Source organism: Myotis brandtii, unplaced genomic scaffold (assembly GCF_000412655.1).
Source record: "Myotis brandtii unplaced genomic scaffold, ASM41265v1 scaffold406, whole genome shotgun sequence".
In the NCBI taxonomy this organism is placed as follows: Eukaryota; Metazoa; Chordata; class Mammalia; order Chiroptera; family Vespertilionidae; genus Myotis; species Myotis brandtii.
In genome coordinates this window covers 1,986,777-2,008,782 of record NW_005365599.1, presented here as the reverse complement: position 1 = coordinate 2,008,782, position 22,006 = coordinate 1,986,777, and the positions used below count along the sequence as shown (strand labels likewise).

The following is a 22,006-nucleotide window of genomic DNA, read 5'->3' as shown; positions in this document are numbered from 1 at the left end:
TCAAATAATGATGTTTTGTTATAGCATTGATGAGATGCCATAGAAACTTAACTCTTGCTTATATCAAGTAGCCTGTGAGAAAACTGGTTTTCATATGATCGTTTCACCACAGTTTCAAGAATCTATCGATGATGTTAGGACTTACTGTATGTACAGTAATTAGGCGGAGTACAACCATTGGAAGGATTGCTGACTCTAAATATTTTAAATAAGTAATGGCAAATAAGGAAATTTAAAAAAAAGAATGAGAAAAATGTACAGTTTGTCTCTTAGCCAGATTGAAAGTGTTAGTGACGATAAGTGTCTCAAATCCTACACCTCAATGATTCACCTGCTCTTTTATGACCAGATCGAGTATCCCTTAAATATGAATATCATTGAAAAGGTGACTGCCCTAAGACCCTACTGTTGCCTATCACTAGGAGTCATTTTGCCCTGACGTGAACCCAGCTATTTTGAAAGGATTCAGGGCCTTTCACTGTGTTTCTGTTTTGGTTTTCTTGTGTTTCTGTGTGTGCTGATAATATTAGTCTCACTTGTACAGAGATGTGGGAATGGCATAGGAAAGTGTCAAGTGATCCACTGACAAAAAAAAAGATCACTCACAAGACCACTTCTTTGAATTTGGTGCTTGCACTGAGCGTGATGCTATTTCTTTGATCTTCTTGGCTTCAAAACAAAGTAGACCAAGGGCCAAGTTTCATAGGCAGATGTTTTGGGGTTGCTAGTTTGAGTCTTATAAGATCTAAGACTGAAAAATGAGGCACAGTAACATATTTATGGCTCTTTCCTCAGGGTATAATCACCAACAGATGAGTGAAGGACAAAGGCAGAAATCTTCAGAGTTTTACAACCGCACAGCATCTGAATCAAATGTCTACTTGAACAGTTTCCACTACCCAGATCATGGCTACAAGGACCAGGCCTTTGATACTTTGAGCCTAGACAGCTCTGATAGCATGGAGACCAGCATCTCTGCTTGCTCACCTGACAATATTTCTAGGTAAGATTTCTTTGTAGGTAAGGTGTCTGGTTGGGAGAAGGACCTACTGGTTTCAAAAAGTAAAGACATCAATTTGGGGCAATGTATGTATATGTACAAACCCAAATTTCTGAGACATCGAGTCTGTAATGCAGAAAGAGTTTGGGTGTCATGGTGGCCTTTAAAGTAATTTCTTTGTATCCTGTGTGACTCAGCCAGTCAGACATCATATAGTTCATCTTTCTTCATTATTTACATTTGAGTTCACATGTATACTGTGCTTCAAAATCATTTTGCTTCTGTTGGTTGACTCTAAGCTTCATTAGGACTGCTTTTGATTAAATAAAGAAATAATTTCCAACAATGGAGTAAGAACTTTGAAGGATTTCTTACCCTTGTGTTTCATTAAAAGGGAGGCTTTAGCTCTTCTGCATATTGAAATTTTTGTAAGGATTTAACCATTCACATTTGTGTTTATACTTTGAGGCAAACAACGTTGTTTTCATGGAATTATGGCTAAAGGCACATCTAAGACATAGACGTAGTCATGGTACCCTTTCTCTTCAAAAGCTTTGATGATGCCCTGCTACCTTTTGAATAAAGTCAGACCCCAGAACATGGCATTCTATATTCAGCCCAACTCCCCATTCATTCTCTTCTCCTGATGCACCTCACAGAGCTTGGTATTAATTGACATGGTGATGAATTTTCAGATCTCTGTGCCTTTAACCATCTTGGTCCTTGCCCTGGAATTGTGTAGTTTGTTCATTCATTCATTTATAGGCTCCTTCATTCCACAAACACATATGGATTGCTGTACAGTCAGCAGTGGGCTAGAGTCGGTTCATACTGGCTGGCAAGTGCCAAATGTGCACATCTCCTCCTAACTCTGCAATCAGTGATGTCATGTTGGGAGTTTGAGATTGGCCATGGTGGGAATATACATTCCACATAAGTCAACAATTGCTACACATCAGGGTTTTTGTTTTCCTCCAGAGAGCTGGAACACCAGCACACCACTGCCTGTAGTCAGCTCATGCTTTCATTTGTTTTATTCACTCAACCTGTACCTACTGAGCACGGATCTTGTCTGGCCTTACAAAATATCTATTCCATCATCATTGCCCCACTCCCATCTGACCAGGAGAAATTCTCCTCATCCTTCAAGTTCAAACTTAAGTTGGAAACTCATGAAAAATTTTCCTTCAGAGCTTTTTCTTCTGTATTTTCATTGCACTAGCTATTTTTCTTCTACTATATCACTGATCCCATTGCAGTATAAATTTTTTCTTCAATAATTAATGGGTGAAATCCTCAATGTCAAGGAAGATGTCTAATCATCTTTCAATTTCCACACCTGGTAGAGATATTGCTGTATAGTAGGTATTCTATAAGTGTTAGCTAAATAAGTACCTCAGGATGTAATAAAATGGACATATTTTCGATGTTGACATTTTTTCTGTGTTTGATCTAGTTAATTGGCTGAGAAGCATTATGATTTAAACCAAAAGAAATCCCATATTCAATAAACAGTAATTGAGCATTTTTGTGTCTCAAAAGAAAATATCTAGTTGGATAGCTGCCAACAAACGAGTTTTCCTATATTGGAATGAAGCCTCAGGCTGGGAACAGGAGTACTTGTGCCACTTAAAGGAGACCTCAGACTTCTCTCAGCCCTGATTTGCTAGTCTGTGAAATGGAGGGATTGTTTCTTGAATACAAGGAGAGGACGGCTTTTTAAATATTTTGATGGAAAATTTCCATCATTGGAATATAATTTCATTCTTTACAAAGGTTTCAATAATTTACTCTCCCCCCCCCCAAAAAAATAACATAAAAATAAAAAAGAGTGACAAAGGCAGAAGGAAAGACTATTAGCAAGTTATACTTAGTTGTTTGGGTTAGTTAGTGTTTCATAAATGAAAATAATGTGAGAGACCCAAATGTAACCAGACATTGTAGCTGGGAAATTTGGGGGGATAGTGGAAAGAAGGGAAGGACATACTATAGTCTTAATAAATAGAGTATAGTGTCTTTTAATCCTGGCATTAATGGGAAAAATATTAATATTATTGGATATATCCTATCAGAAAAAAAGGCATTCCTGGGAAAAACATAAAAGCAACCATAATTGTATTACTGCTTATCACATGGAAATGACCCAAATTTAAGGAGGGAATTATGTAATAATAATAATAATGAATAAAGATGTTATTTTTGCTGCCATTATTATTTAATGTTAGAAGGTTTAATATTTCACTTTATTCAATACTAGAGGCCCAGTGCACGGATTCATGCATCGGTGGGGTTCCTCAGCCTGGTCTGTGGGGATTGGGCCAAAACCTGCTCTCTGACATCCCCCGAGGATGGGAGAGGGAACAGGCCAGCCCGAGGGACCCCACCAGTGCATGAATCTGTGCTCCAGGCCTCTAGTATGCATATAAGATCTTTGGTTAATCTCTTCTCATCCTCCCCCTACCCCCTTCCTCCCTTCCCTCTGAGATTCATCAGTCTGTCCCATGTTTCCATGCTTGTGGTTTCCACTCCTGCATTGAGTGTCTGCCATCTGGTGGTCAGTGTGTGCCATAGCTACCAGTTGGCCGGTCAGCCAGTCGGCCGGTTGCTTAGGCTTTTATATATAGACTAGTGGTCGGGTGCACGAAATTCATGCACGGGGGCGGGGGGGGTGTCCTTCAGCCTGGCCTGCACCCTCTCCAATCTGGGACACCTCGGGGGATGTCCGACTGCCAGTGTAGGCCTGATTGGGCCAAAGCCGGCAGTCAGACATCCCTCTTGCAATCCGGGACCACTGGCTCCTAACCGCTCACCTGCCTGTCTGCCTGATTGCCCCTAATCGCCTCTGCCTCGGCCCCGCCACCATGGCTTTGTCTGGAAGGATGTCCAGAAGGTCTCCCGATGTAATTAGCATATTACCCTTTTATTAGTATAGATTAGGAGATGCAGTATTTCCCTTAAAAACATATATAACATGACTATTTTGAGGAAGACACGTGAGTGTGTGGAACGTTGGGCATCAAACCATCTCTCACCTGAAGGTGCTTGGTAGTCCCTGTGGTCCTGGTGAGGGTGTTAGAGCCATGTTAGCGGGAGCTAACATTCTCAGGACAGAAATCCTAGAGCTTTGAGTAGTTATTCATAAATGACTGTTGTCCAATGTAAACTGACCAATTCGATGTGGTATTTTTGAATAACAGGGCCCAAACAAAAGTCAGTAACTCAGCAACTATTATATAATGATGATAGGGAAATAAAAGTTGGACGTTAAAACAGAGAATACAAAATGCAGCACTTCAGTTTCCCAATGTAGTAATCATCGAGGGACTGCCCACGTTTCTTTGGCATGTTGTACTTAGTTGTTATTTTGAAAACATCAGACTACTCTCCCCTCTTCCCTAATAATTGTGAACATGTTATAACAATATTCCTATGATGAATTCTTGAAAGCTTGACCTTTTCTTTCTTTTTGAGCCATCTTTTTTTTTAAAAAATATATATTTTTATTGATTTCAGAGAGGAAGGGAGAGGGAGAGAGAGATAGAAACATCAATGATGAGAATCATTGATCGGCTGCCTCCTGCATGCCCCCTACTGGGGATCGAGCCCACAACCCAGGCATGTGCCCTTGACCTTAATCGAACCCAGGACCCTTCAGTCTGCAGGCCAACGCTCTAGCCACTGGGCAAAACAAGCTAGGGCTGAGCCATCTTTAATAAATAAATACACTCTAAGGGTTTTCCTATCTTGATGTTTTATTCTTCTTCTGTTTTCTACTCCCCCTCTTCTTTCCCTTCAAAATTAGAAGCAAATATGCATCCTTCCAGATCATCACTCCCCACCCCATCTCCCATATTTAACGGAGGTCAACAACTGTGGCGCAGCAGTGAGTACAGGAAATGACCTAAAAAGGGACCACTTCAGTTACATTTACCAAGCATTACAAGTTCAGATCTGAACACTTAAGTACGGTGACCAGCAAAACCTTAATTTATTTTTATTTGCTCATTTGGTTGCTTTTTCTGAGAATGGTTTCCTAGGGTTGAAAACAAGAATGTTCCCACTGAACATGCCACATTAAGAAAATAGCATCATTGCAGAGTGACCATTCCTGGCAGGTAGTTACCTGTGGCCACCGTCATTTTCCATAGTTCCTGCACACAGAGCTGACCTGGTAGTGCTAGCAGTTGTGGGTAACCAGACACTACAGTCAGTAATTACTACCAGCGTTTATTTAATTTTTCTGTCAGATCCTCTGAAGGTCAAAAAATTGAAGCCAAAGTAGAAAATGCCTATAAAAGGTCTAGCGGACAAGGGAGAGAAAAACAAGCAGGTCTCTTCTGCACCACCATCTACCTTTAAAAAAATCCATGCTACCCTAGGATAAGCTCACACCCTTTGTTATGGTGGAAAATAAAGGATAAACATTAGGAAAATGGTAATAGGAACTAATGTTTGGAATGTGTGTTTCAACAGGACTTCCTTAATGGGAACTCTGTGAAGATAGGTAGAAAGAAGAATAAAGGACTAAAATTTTTCTTTTTATTAAATTTTTTAAAAATTATGTATTAAAATATCCTGAAATATGCATATTTTTAAAAGGTAATTGCATGCTGAAATTCTAGTGACATAAACTTAGTCTTGTGGTTTATTATGTCACAAAAAGCCATTTGTAGAATTACAGAATTCCTCAGACTTGTGGGTACATTTGCCCTTCAGTTTTTGTTGAGACATCATTTTTGCATCTACCAGAAAGTTACTTGAGTCAGACAATGTTTTTGCTTTTTCAGCATTCTTACTACACTGTAAACAAACATGGAGCTAAGAAAGCAAGTCTTGGTCTTAGAAAACAGTAACTGAGAATTGATTCTGCATAAAATCTCTATTCTGCTAGAATTACTGATTGTCTTATAGAACGTAGTGTTCTAAATACCACCTATAGTAATACATTATTATTACTATTGCCATTGTTAACTTTCTAAGTTCTGACCCTGTGCTCATATTTTTTAGAAAATGTTGAGGAAGCTGATTGCTCGTGATAGCTTAAATACCAGCACTGTTATGTGAGAGAAAGAAAGAAGATTGGGAACCGGATTGAGAGCAATCCATGGCTGAACTTGGTTTTAAAAGATGCTTTAACCAGAATTTGAGGTGCTTCTAATCTCTTCATTTTAGGCTAAGGGTTATAGTCTGCTTTCTATCTTGGATAGTGTTAACCAAAGAAGAGGTTCAGGCTCCATAAAGAACAAAAAGTATTTATTTGATCAAAAAGGTTTGCAACCTAGGAGGCCCAGATGCAGGCAGCAACCTCAATTGTGCTCAGAAGAGAAAAGAGAAAGGCAGGGTTTTATAGGGGTGAAACTTACAAGTTGGTTCCCATTCTGGTCCTCCATGAAAATGAAGGAATCTGGCTAACTTAACAGGGATTGGGCAGTTCCAATATGCAAATGAGGGAGTCAGGAATTAGGAGGAGGAAGTAACGTCCATACATGTGCGTACAGCAGTTGTCCCAGGATGTTTAAGGCTCAGCTTTGAGCTGAGTGTAGCAACCTCATAGCAGCTCTGAGAACTGAGGCAGGAGATGTGCACGGACCTCACTTTTTCAGTGGCCTCCTGACTCTTTCTTTAAAGTGAATCTCATCAAAGGGTGGCAACATGATATCATAAAGCAGCAAAAGTTTTGCTGAATAAAAGTGGCTTAATGTCAAGGAAATATTTAAGTGAACAGTAACAAAAATGTGGCTGTGGAGAACAATTAAGTGTCTATGGATAAAAATTAATTTATATTTTTAATAAAATAACTAAGTATCTTTTAAAAGTGTATCCAGCATAGTTAAAAAAAAAAAAGTTGACTTTAGGTGCCTAAAATAATGAAGACATGGTCAGTGTTAACATGTACTTTCTTCTATCAAGTGTTTTCATAAAATTCAGCTCATTTGGCGCAAAAATTAAGACATTTATGAGAACATTGCCAAATAAATAGATTGGATAGAATTGGCATAAAATTAATTAGAACTATTATCAAATAAATAGAAAACACTCCGAAAATTCCTTTTTAAAAAATGAACAGAAATATTGAAAGTTGGATAAATGTTTGAAAACTTATCCCCAAGATAAACCCAAATTGCAAATATATGAAAAACCATGAACTGAAAATATTTGTGTCTGACCAAGTTACTTGCAACCAATTCATCTGGGTAGGTTTCAAGTGGCTTCAGGGTCCTGCTTAGGTCAGTGAATGGAAGCTGTAGGAATATTCAACATGAGAATCATCGTTCTAACAATGCTGTCCAAACAAAGAAGGAGTGGATACAGTGACTTTTCTGTAACAATGTTCAGGGCACAAGCTAGATGATAAGTAGGAATGTTGGATGAACCACGGTTTATTTATTCTTTACCTACTGAAGGACGTCTTGGTTGCTTCCAAATTTTGGCAAATATGAATAAAACTGCTAAAAACATCTGTGTTCACAGTACTGTTTTTAAGATAAACCACATGTCCTGTGTTACTGCGGTCATTTATATCTTCAGAACAACCTACGTTTGAGATGATCCAAAACCTGATTTTGGAAGACTTCAGTAATAATTATCTTATATATCTTATATGAATTCACTTTTATATGAATGTCTTACAAACACAAATTCCTACTGTGTGCCGGGTGCTATGCTATGGGGGATAGAGGCACAAAAGCCTCTCTGTCCCCAAGAGAGTCTGGAAAAGAAGACAGATAAGTAAGTGATTATACATGCGTACATGCATAAGAAACAACTTCGGTTCTCCGCAGCTGTAACATCCAAGTAAATACATTTTGACCTCAGCTACGATTTCTCTTTTCCAAACTAGTGAAATAAAATGTAAGCAAGTGAAAAATAGAAATTTTTGTTTAGTGTTAAACATTTCCAAGTTCTTCTCTTTCTCATTTAGTTACCCTTAACTTTTCTTGTCCTCTGTTGTTTTTTTCCTTTACTTGTTTGTGTGATGTCTTTCCCAGGTTGCATTTCTTTTGAAGCTCTTGGATCCCTTTATGCAGTTTGTTCACTTCCAAGTTCTTCTCTTTTTCATTTGATTACCCCTAACTCTTCTGCAGTGTTCATTTCCTCTGTTTTTTTGGTTTTTTCCTTTACTTGTTTGTGTGATGTCTTTTCCAAGATGCATTTCTTTCAAAACTCTTGGATCTCTTTATGCAGTTTGTTCATTGGTATGGTGGGTGGGTATTGTTGACAAAACTGGCCACCACCCTCCCATTGTACCTATAAGAAGTCATTTTTTAATTGGCATTATCATGTAAGAAATAAAATGCCCACAGATGTGAAGGCACAACAAAAAAAGCAGCTAATGACACATATTCCGAAACCAAATAAAGGTGCTTCAAACCATAGGTGTCATTTACCTAGAACTTTAGTGTTAGTCCTGTTAGTCTGTCGACTCTGAATAATTCAGCTAATGGGAAGGCCTCCCACAGGCCAACATTTTTAGACTTTGCAAGAAGCATTTTGAAAACATTCTTTGTAAAATTTGTTTTTGGTTTGTTTATGAGTAAAGCACGTTGGCGTTATTTTGCTTGCCCGTATTTTGTCTCCTACACTGAGGTAAGTCAGTATCACCTACAATTTTCAGAGTTAAATTGACTTGCCCCTTCAGACCTTTAAATTTCATTGGATTTTGCCCTACACCTTTGTGAACCCGTGTGTGTGTGTGTGAGTGTGTGTGTGTGTGTGTGTGTGTGTGTGTGTGTGTGTGAAGAGATCTCATTCCAAAACAATATTCTTGAAAGGCTTTTGTGTTTTATTTAGCGCCAGCACTTCAAATATTGCCAGAATAGAAGAGATGGAGAGACTTCTGAAGCAGGCTCATGCAGAGAAGACACGGCTGCTAGAATCCAGGGTAGGTCTCAGATCATGATGCTGGAGGGCAGAGATGAGGGGGTTCAAGGTGCTCTGCACTTGACACCAGGACGCTGTCCTAGGGCCTCACTCAGTGGTGTGGTCATGGAGTAGTCACTCAACCTTTCTCAGCTTCATCTTCTTATCTGAAAACTAAGGGTGTTAGATGATTTCGAAGGCTCTTTACTGCACTACAATCTTTCATAATTGAAAATAGACATAGTGTTGACGTAGACTGAAATGAATGCTTTGTATTATGTTTTCCTTTCGATGGGCACTTTGTTTGCCTGCCAAAGAATGAGGAGGGATGTCATGTCTTTATGTAGTCTCCATTCCTTGTCAGCTTGCATCAACTACTCTATTGTAACATTAAAAATCCCTCGTTATTGTGACTGTATTTCAAGCAGAATCTGAACTTCCTTAGGAATCCCCCAGAATGCCTTCGCATCCTGCCCAGGGGCACCTCCTTTCCTCTTCTAACTGCCCCACGTGCTTCCTCTGCGACCTTTGGCCAGGAAGCTGCAGAGCAACAACAGGAATTGGAAGGACCCATGCATGACCTTCAGTTAGAAGAGGGCAACTGAAAGAAAGGCTAAATCTCATGACCAGCATTGGCTGACAGTTTGAGAGGCTTTTTATTAGCAATGGGAGAGTCGTGGTCATCAATATGAAATGACTAAATGTACTGATCACCGGCTGGATTTTCACTTAAATTCAGTTGTTAGTTCAAGTTACTGGTTGCCTTTTTGCATAGGATGATTTTGTAAGCCATGTGAGAGGTGATAACGAGTGTTTTAGTTGAGGTTACGTATTATAAGGGACTAGGTTATAAACCAGAATTTCTAGTGAGAATTTTCTTTTTGATATTAATTGGACTCATTCAAATATAACCAGTATGTCTTAAAATGTGTTCTGCCTAATGCTATTTAGGAACGGGAAATGGAAGCCAAAAAACGAGCTCTGGAAGAAGAGAAACGACGCCGAGAACTCCTGGAAAAACGATTGCAGGAAGAAACTAGCCAGAGGCAGAAGTTGATTGAAAAGGAAGTGAAAATAAGGGAGAAACAGAGGGCACAGGTTGGTGTATCAATGTGGATACATAAGAGTATGTTGCCCCCTAGTGGCTGTTCTGTAGAGGAAGGTAATGCTGTGTCAGGATGCCTTCCAGGAATTAGCTCTTGACGTATAATGGCTAAGGGGAAAACGTGCGTTAGTGGGCAAAAAATACCAAACGTGTTGATTTTGAAACTTATCAGGGCCTACCAATCAAATGACACTTTTCCCTGCTCGTGCATGGGACATCTGATGGGAAAGACACTTTGTCTTCTACCCATTTTGGGGGCTATATTTAAAAGGAGAATTTTTTTGAGGAGCTTTGAAAAATGCAGCTGGATTTACTACTGAAAGCAAATACAACACTCACACTAAAACCTTTGGCTGGGGAAGAGAAAAGAGCCTATTAAGGCATCTTTTGGAAGCAAATACTCCAGAAGAGGGTAATCTTACCAGACCTGTTTCTTGGTGGTAGTGTTAGTGTTCTGGTTTGTTGTTGTTGTTTCCTAACCACTGAATTGTCACACATGTCCCCATTACTACACCAGTCCACATGAAATTACTGAACTCGAGCAAAACTTGGAGAAACCACCCATTCTGTTTAACTTCCTATCTTGGTCATCTTAGAGTTTGAGTTTCTGGTATTGTCACTAGAGCTGCTTACATAATGTATGTTTTCTGAGAAACTCAAATAAAATTTTGTTAAGTCCATGTAATTTGAAGTTCAAATCAGTTTTACCAAAGTTTACTAGACTTAAAGGTAAAAGGTCCCATTTCCCTGGTTCTTTGTAGTTGCTGGCAGTTGATAGTACAGCAGTGAGACACTTTCTGTAAGGCTGTGATGCACCGTAAGTCTGTAACATCTGTTTACGAAGTACCACAGACTCAAAGGCAAAGTATCGAAGGAGAACTACAAAGTGAAACATGTTCATTTTATTTTATTAAGCCAAACCTCTGCCAAATTTTGATTCACCGTTAAGGTATCTGAAAGCCAAACTAAAAAGCACAATTCTATTTTAATCCTAATTATAAGGTTTAACCAAGTATATGATGAGGTCATTTTCCCCAGGGTGTAAAGGAGTGGGTTAATTTAACAGAATAAAATAAAGCATTGTTTTAGAAGCATTGCCCATGGTGATCTGTGCTTCCTAGGTTAGACGAACCTCTACTCCAGCCACAGTAAAATAAAGGACATCTACGATTATCTCTTCGGTGTCTGGTCCTGAACAGCATTTTGACTCCACTTCTTACCTTAATTTAGGTTCACTTTGCAAAACATACATCTCTGCCTTAGATTTCTATGGAAGCCGATGTGTATAGATGAGGGGGATCTTGTGGGGTTTGTACTTACTAAAGAATGTTCCATCAGTCATGTCTGAAATTATTTAAGAGCTACTGTGAGGTGGTGGTGGGGAGAACTGGAAACTTTACAGTGGAGGAGTCCTCATCTGTAGGAAGCTGCCCAGGTAACTTCATGCTTCATTTCCCTGTGTTTTTAAGTGCTAAGTACCTTTTTTGAATGCTAAGATAAATGACATTTTTCCATTTTCTCATCTGTCCATTTCTCTAGACGTAGGATCTATTGGCCTGGATTTACCCCCCTAGTTCCCACCCCACCCCCCACAATATTGTAGCATCCTTCTTAAAATACTACCCACTTTTTAGACCCCATGTGATGAATTTTAAGTGCTGCCCTAACCGATTTGGCTTAGTGGATAGAGCGTCGGCCTGTGGACTGAAGGGTCCCAGGTTCGATTCCGGTCAAGGGCATGTACCTTGGTTGCGGGCACATCCCCAGTAGGAGGTGTGCAGGAGGCAGCTGATTGATGTTTCTCTCTCATCGATGTTTCTAAGTCTCTGTCCCTCTCCCTTCCTCTCTGTAAAAAATCAATAAAATATATTTTTTTAGAAAGAATTTTAAGTGCTCATAATCACATGGGCATTTTAATGCTTAGGCTTTTCAGTTGTTTTCTGCTTCTACCCCTCTGGTCTAAATGAAGCAAATAACTAGTTTCAGATGCAATGGGTTTGCCCTTTTCCAGGCTCGACCTTTGACACGCTATCTGCCTGTCCGGAAGGAAGACTTTGATTTGCGGAGCCATGTGGAGACTGCTGGCCACAATATCGACACCTGTTATCATGTATCCATCACAGAGAAGACCTGCCGAGGATTCCTCATCAAAATGGGTGGAAAAATTAAAACTTGGAAAAAACGTTGGTTTGTTTTTGATCGGAACAAGCGCACGTTCTCTTATTATGCAGGTGGGTGACGGAAAAACTCTAAACAATGTATTCAAATTAGGAACCCTCTGTTAAAGAGTAGAAACAATAAAATTCAGTATAAATAGTGAATTGGTAAATAATAGAAATAATGACAATATTAACTTTGTAAATGTATAATTATTTTATGTTCAGATTATATGGTCCACGTGATATGAATTTCCTCTTAGAAATAATAAAAATCATGTTTTCTGAAAGTGTGAAATAATCTATTCTAGTTCTTAAATAAACTCAAGTCCAAATACATATTAAATGGAATATATTTTCGAGACCAAATTTTCTCTTTTTAAACCATGAAGCCAGAAAAAAAAAAAAGGTTTTTATTTATTTATTTATTTATTTATTTATCTATCTATCTATCTATTTATTGTCATATGCCCTATTTAAGTCATACACAATTAGGCAACCGTAGCTGACATTCAACTGGAATGGTCTTTTTATCTCAGAGAGTAAAGCTTATCAGTGAACTAGTGAATAAGTATTTATTAAGTGACTGAAATCTTTTGGATGTTCTAAATGATGGATTATGAGAAACACACCCTACGTCATCTTCCATAAATACAGGAATATTGGTGTGACTGCATACTTATCAACACGCCTCTTATTTACTCTTGATCCATATGAAACATGTCCATTTCCACCACAGTAAACTCTGGCCTCCTTTCAGCTCTGAAGAAGCGGGGAGCATCCCAGAGGTTATGAAAAGACTCTTTTTGTGACGACTGTATCAGCATTTATTAGCCTTGTCAGGAATTGTTTTAAAAAAGTATGTATGTGATAAGTAAAAAATAACAGTTCAGCCATTTAATCTTTAGTGTGAGGTCAGGATATGTTTATGAAGAGAGGTATCAAAACCAAGAAGCATGTGAAAGAAATGAAATACTGGCTGTGGAGCCCCAGAATTGGGGTGAGGAGAGGGTGGGGGTACGTGCCTTTCACAGGAGCTCTTTGAGTCGGGTTCCAGTTACTACAGTGGCTAGTGGCCTGACCCGAATGGCCTAACCTTACAGGCCGGCTGCTTTGCCTCTCTAGGGCTTTATGACCTTGAAATTTATAGGAATCCAGAGACATTCTCTCCAGTTAGTATGATAGAAAAGATGCCTACTTAATAAGAAATGCTAATTTAGTGTCTGCAAAATGCATTTTTTTTAAAAAAAGCAAACTTTGCTGTGATGCTAATCTCCACAAGCGACCTCACCCAGAATTTTTCAAAAGTAAAATTTCGAAATAATTTCAGACAAACAGTTTCATTCTTCTTTTCTCTGGGATCCTTACTTCATTTTATCTGTCAGGTGGGTGGTTCAGTGGCCCTTCCTTCTGACCCATGGAAGTGAGTTTTTCCAAATTTAAACTTCTTAGTGACTGGTTTTCAATTTTTTACAAACCTCTTTGGTATATGGAAAATTACTCAGAATCCTAGTGCATAAAACAGACGACATCATATTTAATTCAGCTTTTAAATATTTATATACTCTATAACTGACCGGTGGGACCTAGTTTGGCGAACGCTGCCCAGTTGGCTCTGTTTGCAGCCATCATCAGCTTTGACTGCTCCTGCCACCTCCACCCACACTCGTTCCCAAACAGCACCAAGTTCAGGAACAGATCAGTCCACAGGAAGTCAAACAGATTGCAGTTCAGGCTGCACTTGATCCCAAGTTAGCCATGCCCTGTTAGCTTATCAGTGAGGTCGAAGACCATGGTATGCATGAAGGAGCTGTAAAGGTGAGTGCTGAAAGCTAGAGTCTTTGATCTCTCTTGTTGGCCTTGAACCCGGGCTCTGTCCTTGGCCTCCACATGTTAACTGGGTAACTTTGGAAGAATCTCTAGAAAACTGAGGCACAGAAAAAAATGTCTGTAAGTTGATAGAATAATGCTACTGAAACAAAATGAGTAGCATTACCTCATCAGCTTACCCAAAGCATTGTTGATTCTCTTAGTTCATAGTGTCCTTGTGAGGCCTATGTTTTTTCAGAGTTCTGTCTCATATATGAAGTGCCTAACAGAAGTTTCATTCCACAGTTTTCTGTCTGCTTGAAACACTAACAAGATTTACTTTTATCTTCAGATTTTATTTTGCATCTGTTTTCAGAGAACAAAGTATTATTGTATTCCCATGAATATTGCAGACTCTTTCCAGCAAACGTTTGAGAGATACACTGGGTTAAATACAATTAAACAGCTTTATTTTCTACTGAACTTCCTAGGGGATATTGTTTTTCATACTAGGATTTTATTGTTGTTGTTGGGGGAAGAAAGGGATATTCATTAGTAAAACAATAAAAATAAAATTCAACAAAAATGTCTATAAAGAAATTGCCTCTTTCCCATCACAAAGTCCTAACCTTTTCCCACTATTTCATCTGAAATATCCTTTTAGATTTTCTCTATTCATTTATATCTCAATTTCAGTATGTTACATGTGTTCTTTCTTCTTTAATACAGTTGGGACCAAATTACACTCTGTTCATCACTTTTTCACATAACAGTATTTCAAGATTTTTCACTACTGGGCACATACAAGTCTACCTCCATCGTTTCAGTGGTTGTTAGATTCCATTTTATGGCTGGTCTGTTATTGAATCAGTTCCCTGCTAAAGCTCAAGCAGACTTTGGCAGCCTTCTGCTATAACAAACACAAATCTGTGTGCATGGGCATCAGGAGCTTTTATACAAAAAGTTTTAGAATAGAATTGCTAAGAGGATGGTTTTGCATTTTTAATTGTGTTTATTTTACAAATTGCCTTCCAAAAAAGGCTTTTTTTTATTTGCACTTCCACCAACAAAGTATGATAGAGTCTCTTTCTCTGCATCTTCATCATGCTGTAAAAACTTTTAATATGCTCATGTGTTATGATTCTTGATGAATTTAAGTTATATTTCAGGAACTTATTAGATTACAGAGTGATGTTGTTTATTTGGTTGGTGGTTTGGGTGTTTGTTTTTTAAATGTTTTGTTTGCTTTTTATGGAAAATCTGATGAAATCTTAGAAACAGTTTGGAAAATGCTGCATTGAAGGGACATTAAATTATTGATGTTAAGCTCTATTGGGAACAGGCAAATAAATCAAGCATGCTGGACAAGAAATTGATAGAAAAGATATATAAGTAGCATATTATTTTAAAATAAAAGTCAAAAAACACAATTGTTATAAATTTCATTACAACAACTCTGCATATTCATAGTTCCAGTCTAATGTCTTAGAGAATGTGGAGAAATAATTTATATCCATGTCAATTGTGTTTATTCTTTGTGTGTTAATCTGACAGAAGTTCTGGGTTATCTTTTGACTGCTAGTTTGCTGGAAAACCTTGGGCAGTCACTTAGTCCTTTCAGTTTGGGCTGATAATTTCATCTTTTTTTCAATATAGAACCAGGCTAATGCACTAACCTGAAATACCTGAAACTTAGATAATTTTAATATTAGATAAATATTTTAATGATGACTATAATGAATTATAATTTTTCCTGTCCATTGGTGGTGATAACGTATTTAACACTCATCTATTGTTGCAGACAAGCATGAAACGAAATTAAAAGGAGTAATATACTTTCAAGCCATTGAAGAAGTGTACTATGATCACCTCAAGAATGCTAATAAGGTACACATTGATTTTCAGGTTCCTACCATTTTAATGCATACCTAAATTGGCAAAATATGTGTGTGTTTTTTATTTGAAGCAATTTAGACTTATTGTTCTGACATAGCAGATAGATATGATCAGAATGGGGTAGAAAAATAACCATAGAAGTAATTAATATAGCTGATCTTTTTGTGGGGGGAAAAAACATCATGGCACAATGAGGAAATGTTCTGGACATATCGGTTTGGAGAGACCCTGCCAAGTGACTCTTTGCTAGGGTTCTAAGAACATACTACCTGCTTATGAAGAAGGATCTGAGTAGGGCTGAGACTAACAGCCATTACTTGTTGAGCACCCACCATCAGCTAGGTACACTCCTAGAGCTTTACAGAAGGAACTGCTAAGAGGGTTCTCTGTGAAAACTCTTGTGCAGAAAGGCCAGAAAGATAGTCAGTCTTGAGAAAGGTGTTGGGACTGGGGTATAGGTTATACTAGAGCAAAAGTAATGCCTGTGTAGATTTGCATAAATTGGAACTTTTAAAGAGGAAGAAGCCCTGGTGTTGTTTCATGTTAGCATTTCAAAATACATGTGTTACATTTTTGTTTCCTTTTGATTTTTAGAGTCCTAACCCATTACTCACCTTTAGCGTCAAGACACATGACAGAATCTACTACATGGTGGCCCCCTCACCGGAAGCCATGCGGATCTGGATGGATGTCATAGTTACTGGGGCAGAAGGCTACACTCACTTCATGTTGTAGTGAACTGGAGCGACAGTCCACTTCAGGGCAGACGGCAATAATCTCTTACAAGAATGAAGCCATATTGTATCCCAGATGGAAAGACCCTACAGACCCATCCCTTTAACTGTGCATACTCATAACTCTTTTCATATTAAGAGGAAGCCATTTGTAAATGAGAAGGGATTTTAATTCAAAGCTTGATCATAAATAGCAAAAAAATCAAGCACCTGTGAGAAAGAAAATACTATTTTGGTAAATAGCATCACTTAGAGAAGCATTTCTAATAAACTATTTTTTATCAATTGTTGATCTTGGTGAACTCAACAGTTTACAAAATGTACATACTTGGAAATATGTAATTACTCTAGCACCCAAATCATTGGTATTGACATTATTGGTATTACCTGGCTTTTTGAAAACAGGAGCATTTTGCTGAAGCTTATTATAAATATGAGCACACAGGGCCTTGGGGAAGAATATATTACAGGAAGAACTTTTGCCCTAATTTTTAAGTATTGCACCAAACCAAAGACTTGACATGACCTCTGTTTAATGGTAGTAGTTTCAAGTGATGAACTGCATTTCGTGTTATTCTACACTTTAAAATGATGCTTTGATGCCATCAAGTGCCCAGGCAGATGACTTTGAAGAGTTGCCACCAGCATAAGCTACTGTATATGTATAGCAAACCATTTTTTGTAAAAGAAGAAAGAACAGAAAGCTGTGTATTTTAGAAAAAAACAGTCTTGGACAGATATTTTGTCACATTGGGAAATTAAAATAAAGAGACTATTTAATATTAGGAGCTTGTTTTCCTGAAGATTTCTCCATTCCTAGCACTGAAAATACAGGTAACAGTAGCCAATTCCTTAGATTGTTGGCTTTTCCTTTGTTACGGAGCACACCTGTTAATTGCAGCCTCACATGACATAACTATGAAATCAGAGTTATGGTTTTTTTTTAACCAAAGAACAGACCAATTAAAATACTTATTTACAGAATGCTGTAGTTTTATAAAATATCAAATGAAGTTCAATCATGTTCTCTGAAATGTACTATTTTATTATGTATCTCTTTACAATAAGTCTTTGTTTCTTAGAGTTAAATTAATTTTTGGTTGAATTAAATGACTTCAGGCAAGTCTCTTTCATAACAGTTTTTTAATGCCATTTATCATGGTTTGTTATGTTGTGTGTTTGTAAGTATGAATGTACTTTCCTAAAACGTGGCAAATGAATAGAAGTAGAAAATAATGACATTACTTACTAGTGAAGGTGAAATGATTAGAAGTGTCTATGAAATGTTTGTCAGGCCTGACTGGGTACAATTTTTTACATTTGCAGTGTGCTTTGTGTATATGTATACATACTGCCAATAATAAGATTTTGCAACTGGATGACACATGATTTTACTTGAACAAAAGAGGACAAAATCACGATTGCAGGAGACATTTTTATTATCTGGGTTTGTTTTTTCAGAAATCACCCTTAAATCTTCTAATGATCTAAAAAAGTGAATATAATCGCTTAAATTTTCTTGGTTTAATGTAAAGATACAACTTTTTTTGTACTGCACTCTCTGCATCGGATTGTAAAGATATTCTAATCAACTTTATATCTTGCATGATGTAGTAAACCTTTTAAAAATGTGTGTTAAAATGTGTTGAGTTTGGATTAAAATGTTGACCAGATTTCAGTCTGAAGATAAACTCATCTCTCATTAGGAAGTTGCCTATTGGTAACATGACAAGTGTGGCTGGGTGGATTAATCAGCCAAAGTCCATTGTAGACTCTACATAAAGGATGTTGTGTGCTAACAATATGATTTGTGGTTTAAAAACAAGTAATTTTTTAAAAATTACCAGAAGTATCTCTGGTCACATTCCTGTTGTTAACAAAATGAAGTACCCCTGAAAACCCTGACATCTTTTTTCACAGATGCATTTAGTACTGGGGATTACAAGGACTGTGTTTACTTATACTTCTATATGACAAGGAATCAATCACACAGGTGTGAAGTAAAGCTCTAGGGCTCTATTCCATGGGGACCTCATCTGTCCCCCTGAACAAAGGCAGCAGGTTTCAGAGAGAGAAACTGCCCTCACCAATACGCCCTTTCATCCCGGTTAATGAAGGCAACATTTACTGTAGGTCAACGGAAACAAATTTGCCTACTTCAAACACATCACTGTCAGTAAAAGTACCTTTACTGGACAGTAGCCCCAATTTTTTTTCTGATTTGTTAGACCGATAAGGGTGTACAGAGGAAATGATCAATGGATTGTGTGCAGTGTTTTTTCCCACTATACGGACAAATCAGGTTTTTTTTGTTTGTTTTTTCCATTTTGCTGCACATCAAATGCAAGACCTGCAAAAATACAGGAAGAGAATAGGGACAGGAATGATTGAGAATCTGTGCAATTATCCGAAAACTTTGAGGATAAGTATGTATTGTTAGGATATGAGGGATGGTGAAATGGCATGCATTGGGCATCGCCATATTAACTTAGTCCCTCTGTAGTCTACAACAGGCCTAATGGAGAACTAGCAAAATAACTTAGCAACTTTCAAAGTTTGTCCTGAAGTCAAGAGGCTGTCCTTGCTCTCTGTTTCTGGCCTTACATTTCTCAAGAAAGATATCTGTTCAGTTTCTATTTAGCTAACTTTTCCAGCTAAGTTTTCTTTGGTTCTCAAGACTCCAAAGATAGGCTGATTCACTTTTTCTAACCTTTGCCTTTAATTCTAACTCCGAATCATTGCTCCAATATTTATGACCAAGACATTAAAGTAGCTTTACTCAAAGTATATCAACCACAGTGACTTTTTAAGTAGTGGAAAACAAGATAAGGCCTTACTTGCTGATGCATGAGACCCTCCAGAATACATTAGAGTGTCAGAGCTGGAATCCAGAAATCCTTGTACCACAATTTATTTAACCACTAGAGGCCTGGTGCATGAAATCTGTGCACTTGGGTGGGGGGAGGGTCCCTCAGCCTGGCCTGCGCCCTCTCGCAGTCCAGGAACCCTCAGGGGATGTCCAACTGATGGCTTAGGTACGGCAGTCGGACATCCTTTGCGCAATTGGGGCTGGAGAGGGACACAGGAGGTTGGCCAGCCAGGGAGGGATCGTGGGAGGGGTCCAGGGCATGTCTGGCCCATCTCGCTCAGTCCCAATCGATGAGACCCCAGCAGCAAGCTAACCTACCAGTCGGAGCGTCTGCCCCCTGGTGTTCAGTGCACATCATAGCGAGCAGTTGAGTGGCCTTAGCATATCATTAGCATATTATGCTTTGATTGGTTGAACGGGTGACTGAACAACTGGACACTTAGCATATTAGGCTTTTATTATATAGGATTTTTCTATTATTGGCCATTTCATTTTTTTCTTCTGTTTGCTTCTAAAACTGATGCTGTAATTGCCCTAGCCAGTTTGGCTCAGTGGATAGAATGTCAGCCTGCAGACTGAAGGGTCCCGGGTTTGATTCTGGTCAAGGGCACGTATCTCAGTTGCAGGCTCTTCCCCGGCCAGGCCCTGGTCAGTGCTCCTGCAGGAGGCAACTAATCAATGTTTCTCTCACATCAATATTTCTCTCTGTTTTTCCCTCTCTCTTCTACTCTCTCTAAAAAAATCAATGGAAAAATATCCTTGGGTGAGGATTAAAAAAAAAAACAAAAAAAACTAGTGCTGTAGTAATAATATGAATCCTTATGTGTTAATATTGTTTTCTATAGGATAGTCACAAAATTGGACCACTGGATCAGGGGTGTTGAAAATGATACGTATTTTAAATTATAAATATGTGATCATATTGGTTGACAAGAGTTTAGTAATTCACATTCCCACCAGCCATATATTTGTACCAGTTCCCCAGGATTATTGACAATAATTGCTGTTTTTAATTTTTGCCAATCTGATGGGTGGGGAAAGATGGCATGTTATTTTTTTTAATTCACATTTTCCAATAGTGAGGTTGGACATCATGTTTAAACATATGAACTGCCTATTCATAGCCACTGACCAATTTTATTGGAATTACATTTTTTATCATTTCTAGAAGCAGATTAAATAGAAGTATTAACGTTCTCTTGTGCTGTAAAATAAATTTTTCCAGACTCTCCTTTGACTAGAGGCACCTTTTACCATTCAAAATGTTTAGGCCTGGCTGACATGGCTCAATGGTTGAGCCTCGACCTATGAACCAGGAGGTCCTGGATTCGATTCTGGTCAAGGGCACATGCCCGGGGTTGTGGGTTCCATCCCCAGTGGTGGGGGGAGGGGGGCAGGAGGCAGCTGATCAATGATTCTCTCTCATCATTGATATTTCAATGACTTTCTCCTCCTTCCCTCTCTGAAATCAATAAAAATACATTAAAAATGTTTAAATCTGTATATAGTCAAACGTTTTTATTCTTTATGATTTGGGAATTTCAAGTTTTAAGATTAAGCTCTTTCTACCCTAACCGGTTTGGCTCATTGGATAGAGCGTCAGCCTGCGGCCTGAAAGGTCCCAGTTCGATTCCGGCCAAGGGCATGTACCTTGGTTGTGGGCACATCCCCAGTAGGAGATGTGCAGGAGGCAGCTGATCGATGTTTCTCTCATTGATGCTTCTCTCTCACCGATGTTTCTGGCTCTCTATCCCTCTCCCTTCCTTTCTGTGAAAAATCAATTAAAAATATATTTTAAAAATATTCTCCTAAATGTACTTTTTTCTTCTGTTGAGATTTTTAAAAATCCTCACCTAAAAATATGTTTTTATTGATTTTAGAGAGGAAGACGAGAGAGAGAGAGAGAGAGAGAGAGAGAGAGAGAGAGAGTTTGTGTGTGTTTTTTAATATACTGGGACTTATTTTTGCATATAACGTGAGGCAAGGGTCAGACTGACTCAGTAGTCAGGCAGAGGAAGAGCAAGAGCAAGAACAAAACCAAATTTAGAAAGGGGAGGAGGATGAATGTTCTGTTCCACTCTTTAAACAAGTATGTTTAAGGTCAGATTGTGGAAGCCTCTCCAGTACAGGTTAGAACTGTCAGGGGGTTGGAGGTGGAGGAGATATAGGGAGGATAAATGGTGATGGAGAAAAAAAAATCAAGTTTAAAAATAAAAATGCAAAAAAAAAAACTCAAGAGGGTGAGAGCGACTTGTACTGCATCAAGCTTAGCTTTTATGCTTCCACTCCCTAGAGTCCTCAGGTCGATGAGACAGCGGGGTTCCAAGCTATGAACCTTGGAAAGGTTCCTCGCTGCTTCCAGCCCTGCAATACCTACCTGCCCGCTGAGTCAGTAGCTACCGACAGGCCCCAGAGGGAACCAACTGCCCCAAAGCGAAAGCGGGCCAGAGCGACGCGGCTTTGCGCATGCGCGCTTCCGAGCGCCGCGAGTCTTCCGGGCGCTCTTTAGCCAATCCCGTCTTCCAGCCGGGGCGCATGCGCAGCCTCGCTTCCTCTGCGCCCTGCGGCGTTTCCGTA

At 38.7% G+C, this 22,006-nt stretch overlaps 1 protein-coding gene across 1 annotated transcript in view; it reads left to right on the top strand.

The window, feature by feature from the left end:
* Positions 1-18,233, top strand: part of PHLDB2 (pleckstrin homology-like domain, family B, member 2) — a 221,775-nt gene extending 203,542 nt beyond the window's left edge. Inside the window, exons 14-19 of the mRNA XM_005873332.2 lie at positions 796-1,003; positions 8,792-8,882; positions 9,812-9,958; positions 11,977-12,196; positions 15,732-15,817; positions 16,421-18,233. Coding sequence (XP_005873394.1) covers positions 796-1,003; positions 8,792-8,882; positions 9,812-9,958; positions 11,977-12,196; positions 15,732-15,817; positions 16,421-16,561 — 893 coding nt within the window. The 3' untranslated portion in view covers positions 16,562-18,233. The remainder of the gene's footprint in view (positions 1-795; positions 1,004-8,791; positions 8,883-9,811; positions 9,959-11,976; positions 12,197-15,731; positions 15,818-16,420) is intronic.
* The last annotated feature ends 3,773 nt before the right edge of the window (positions 18,234-22,006 follow it).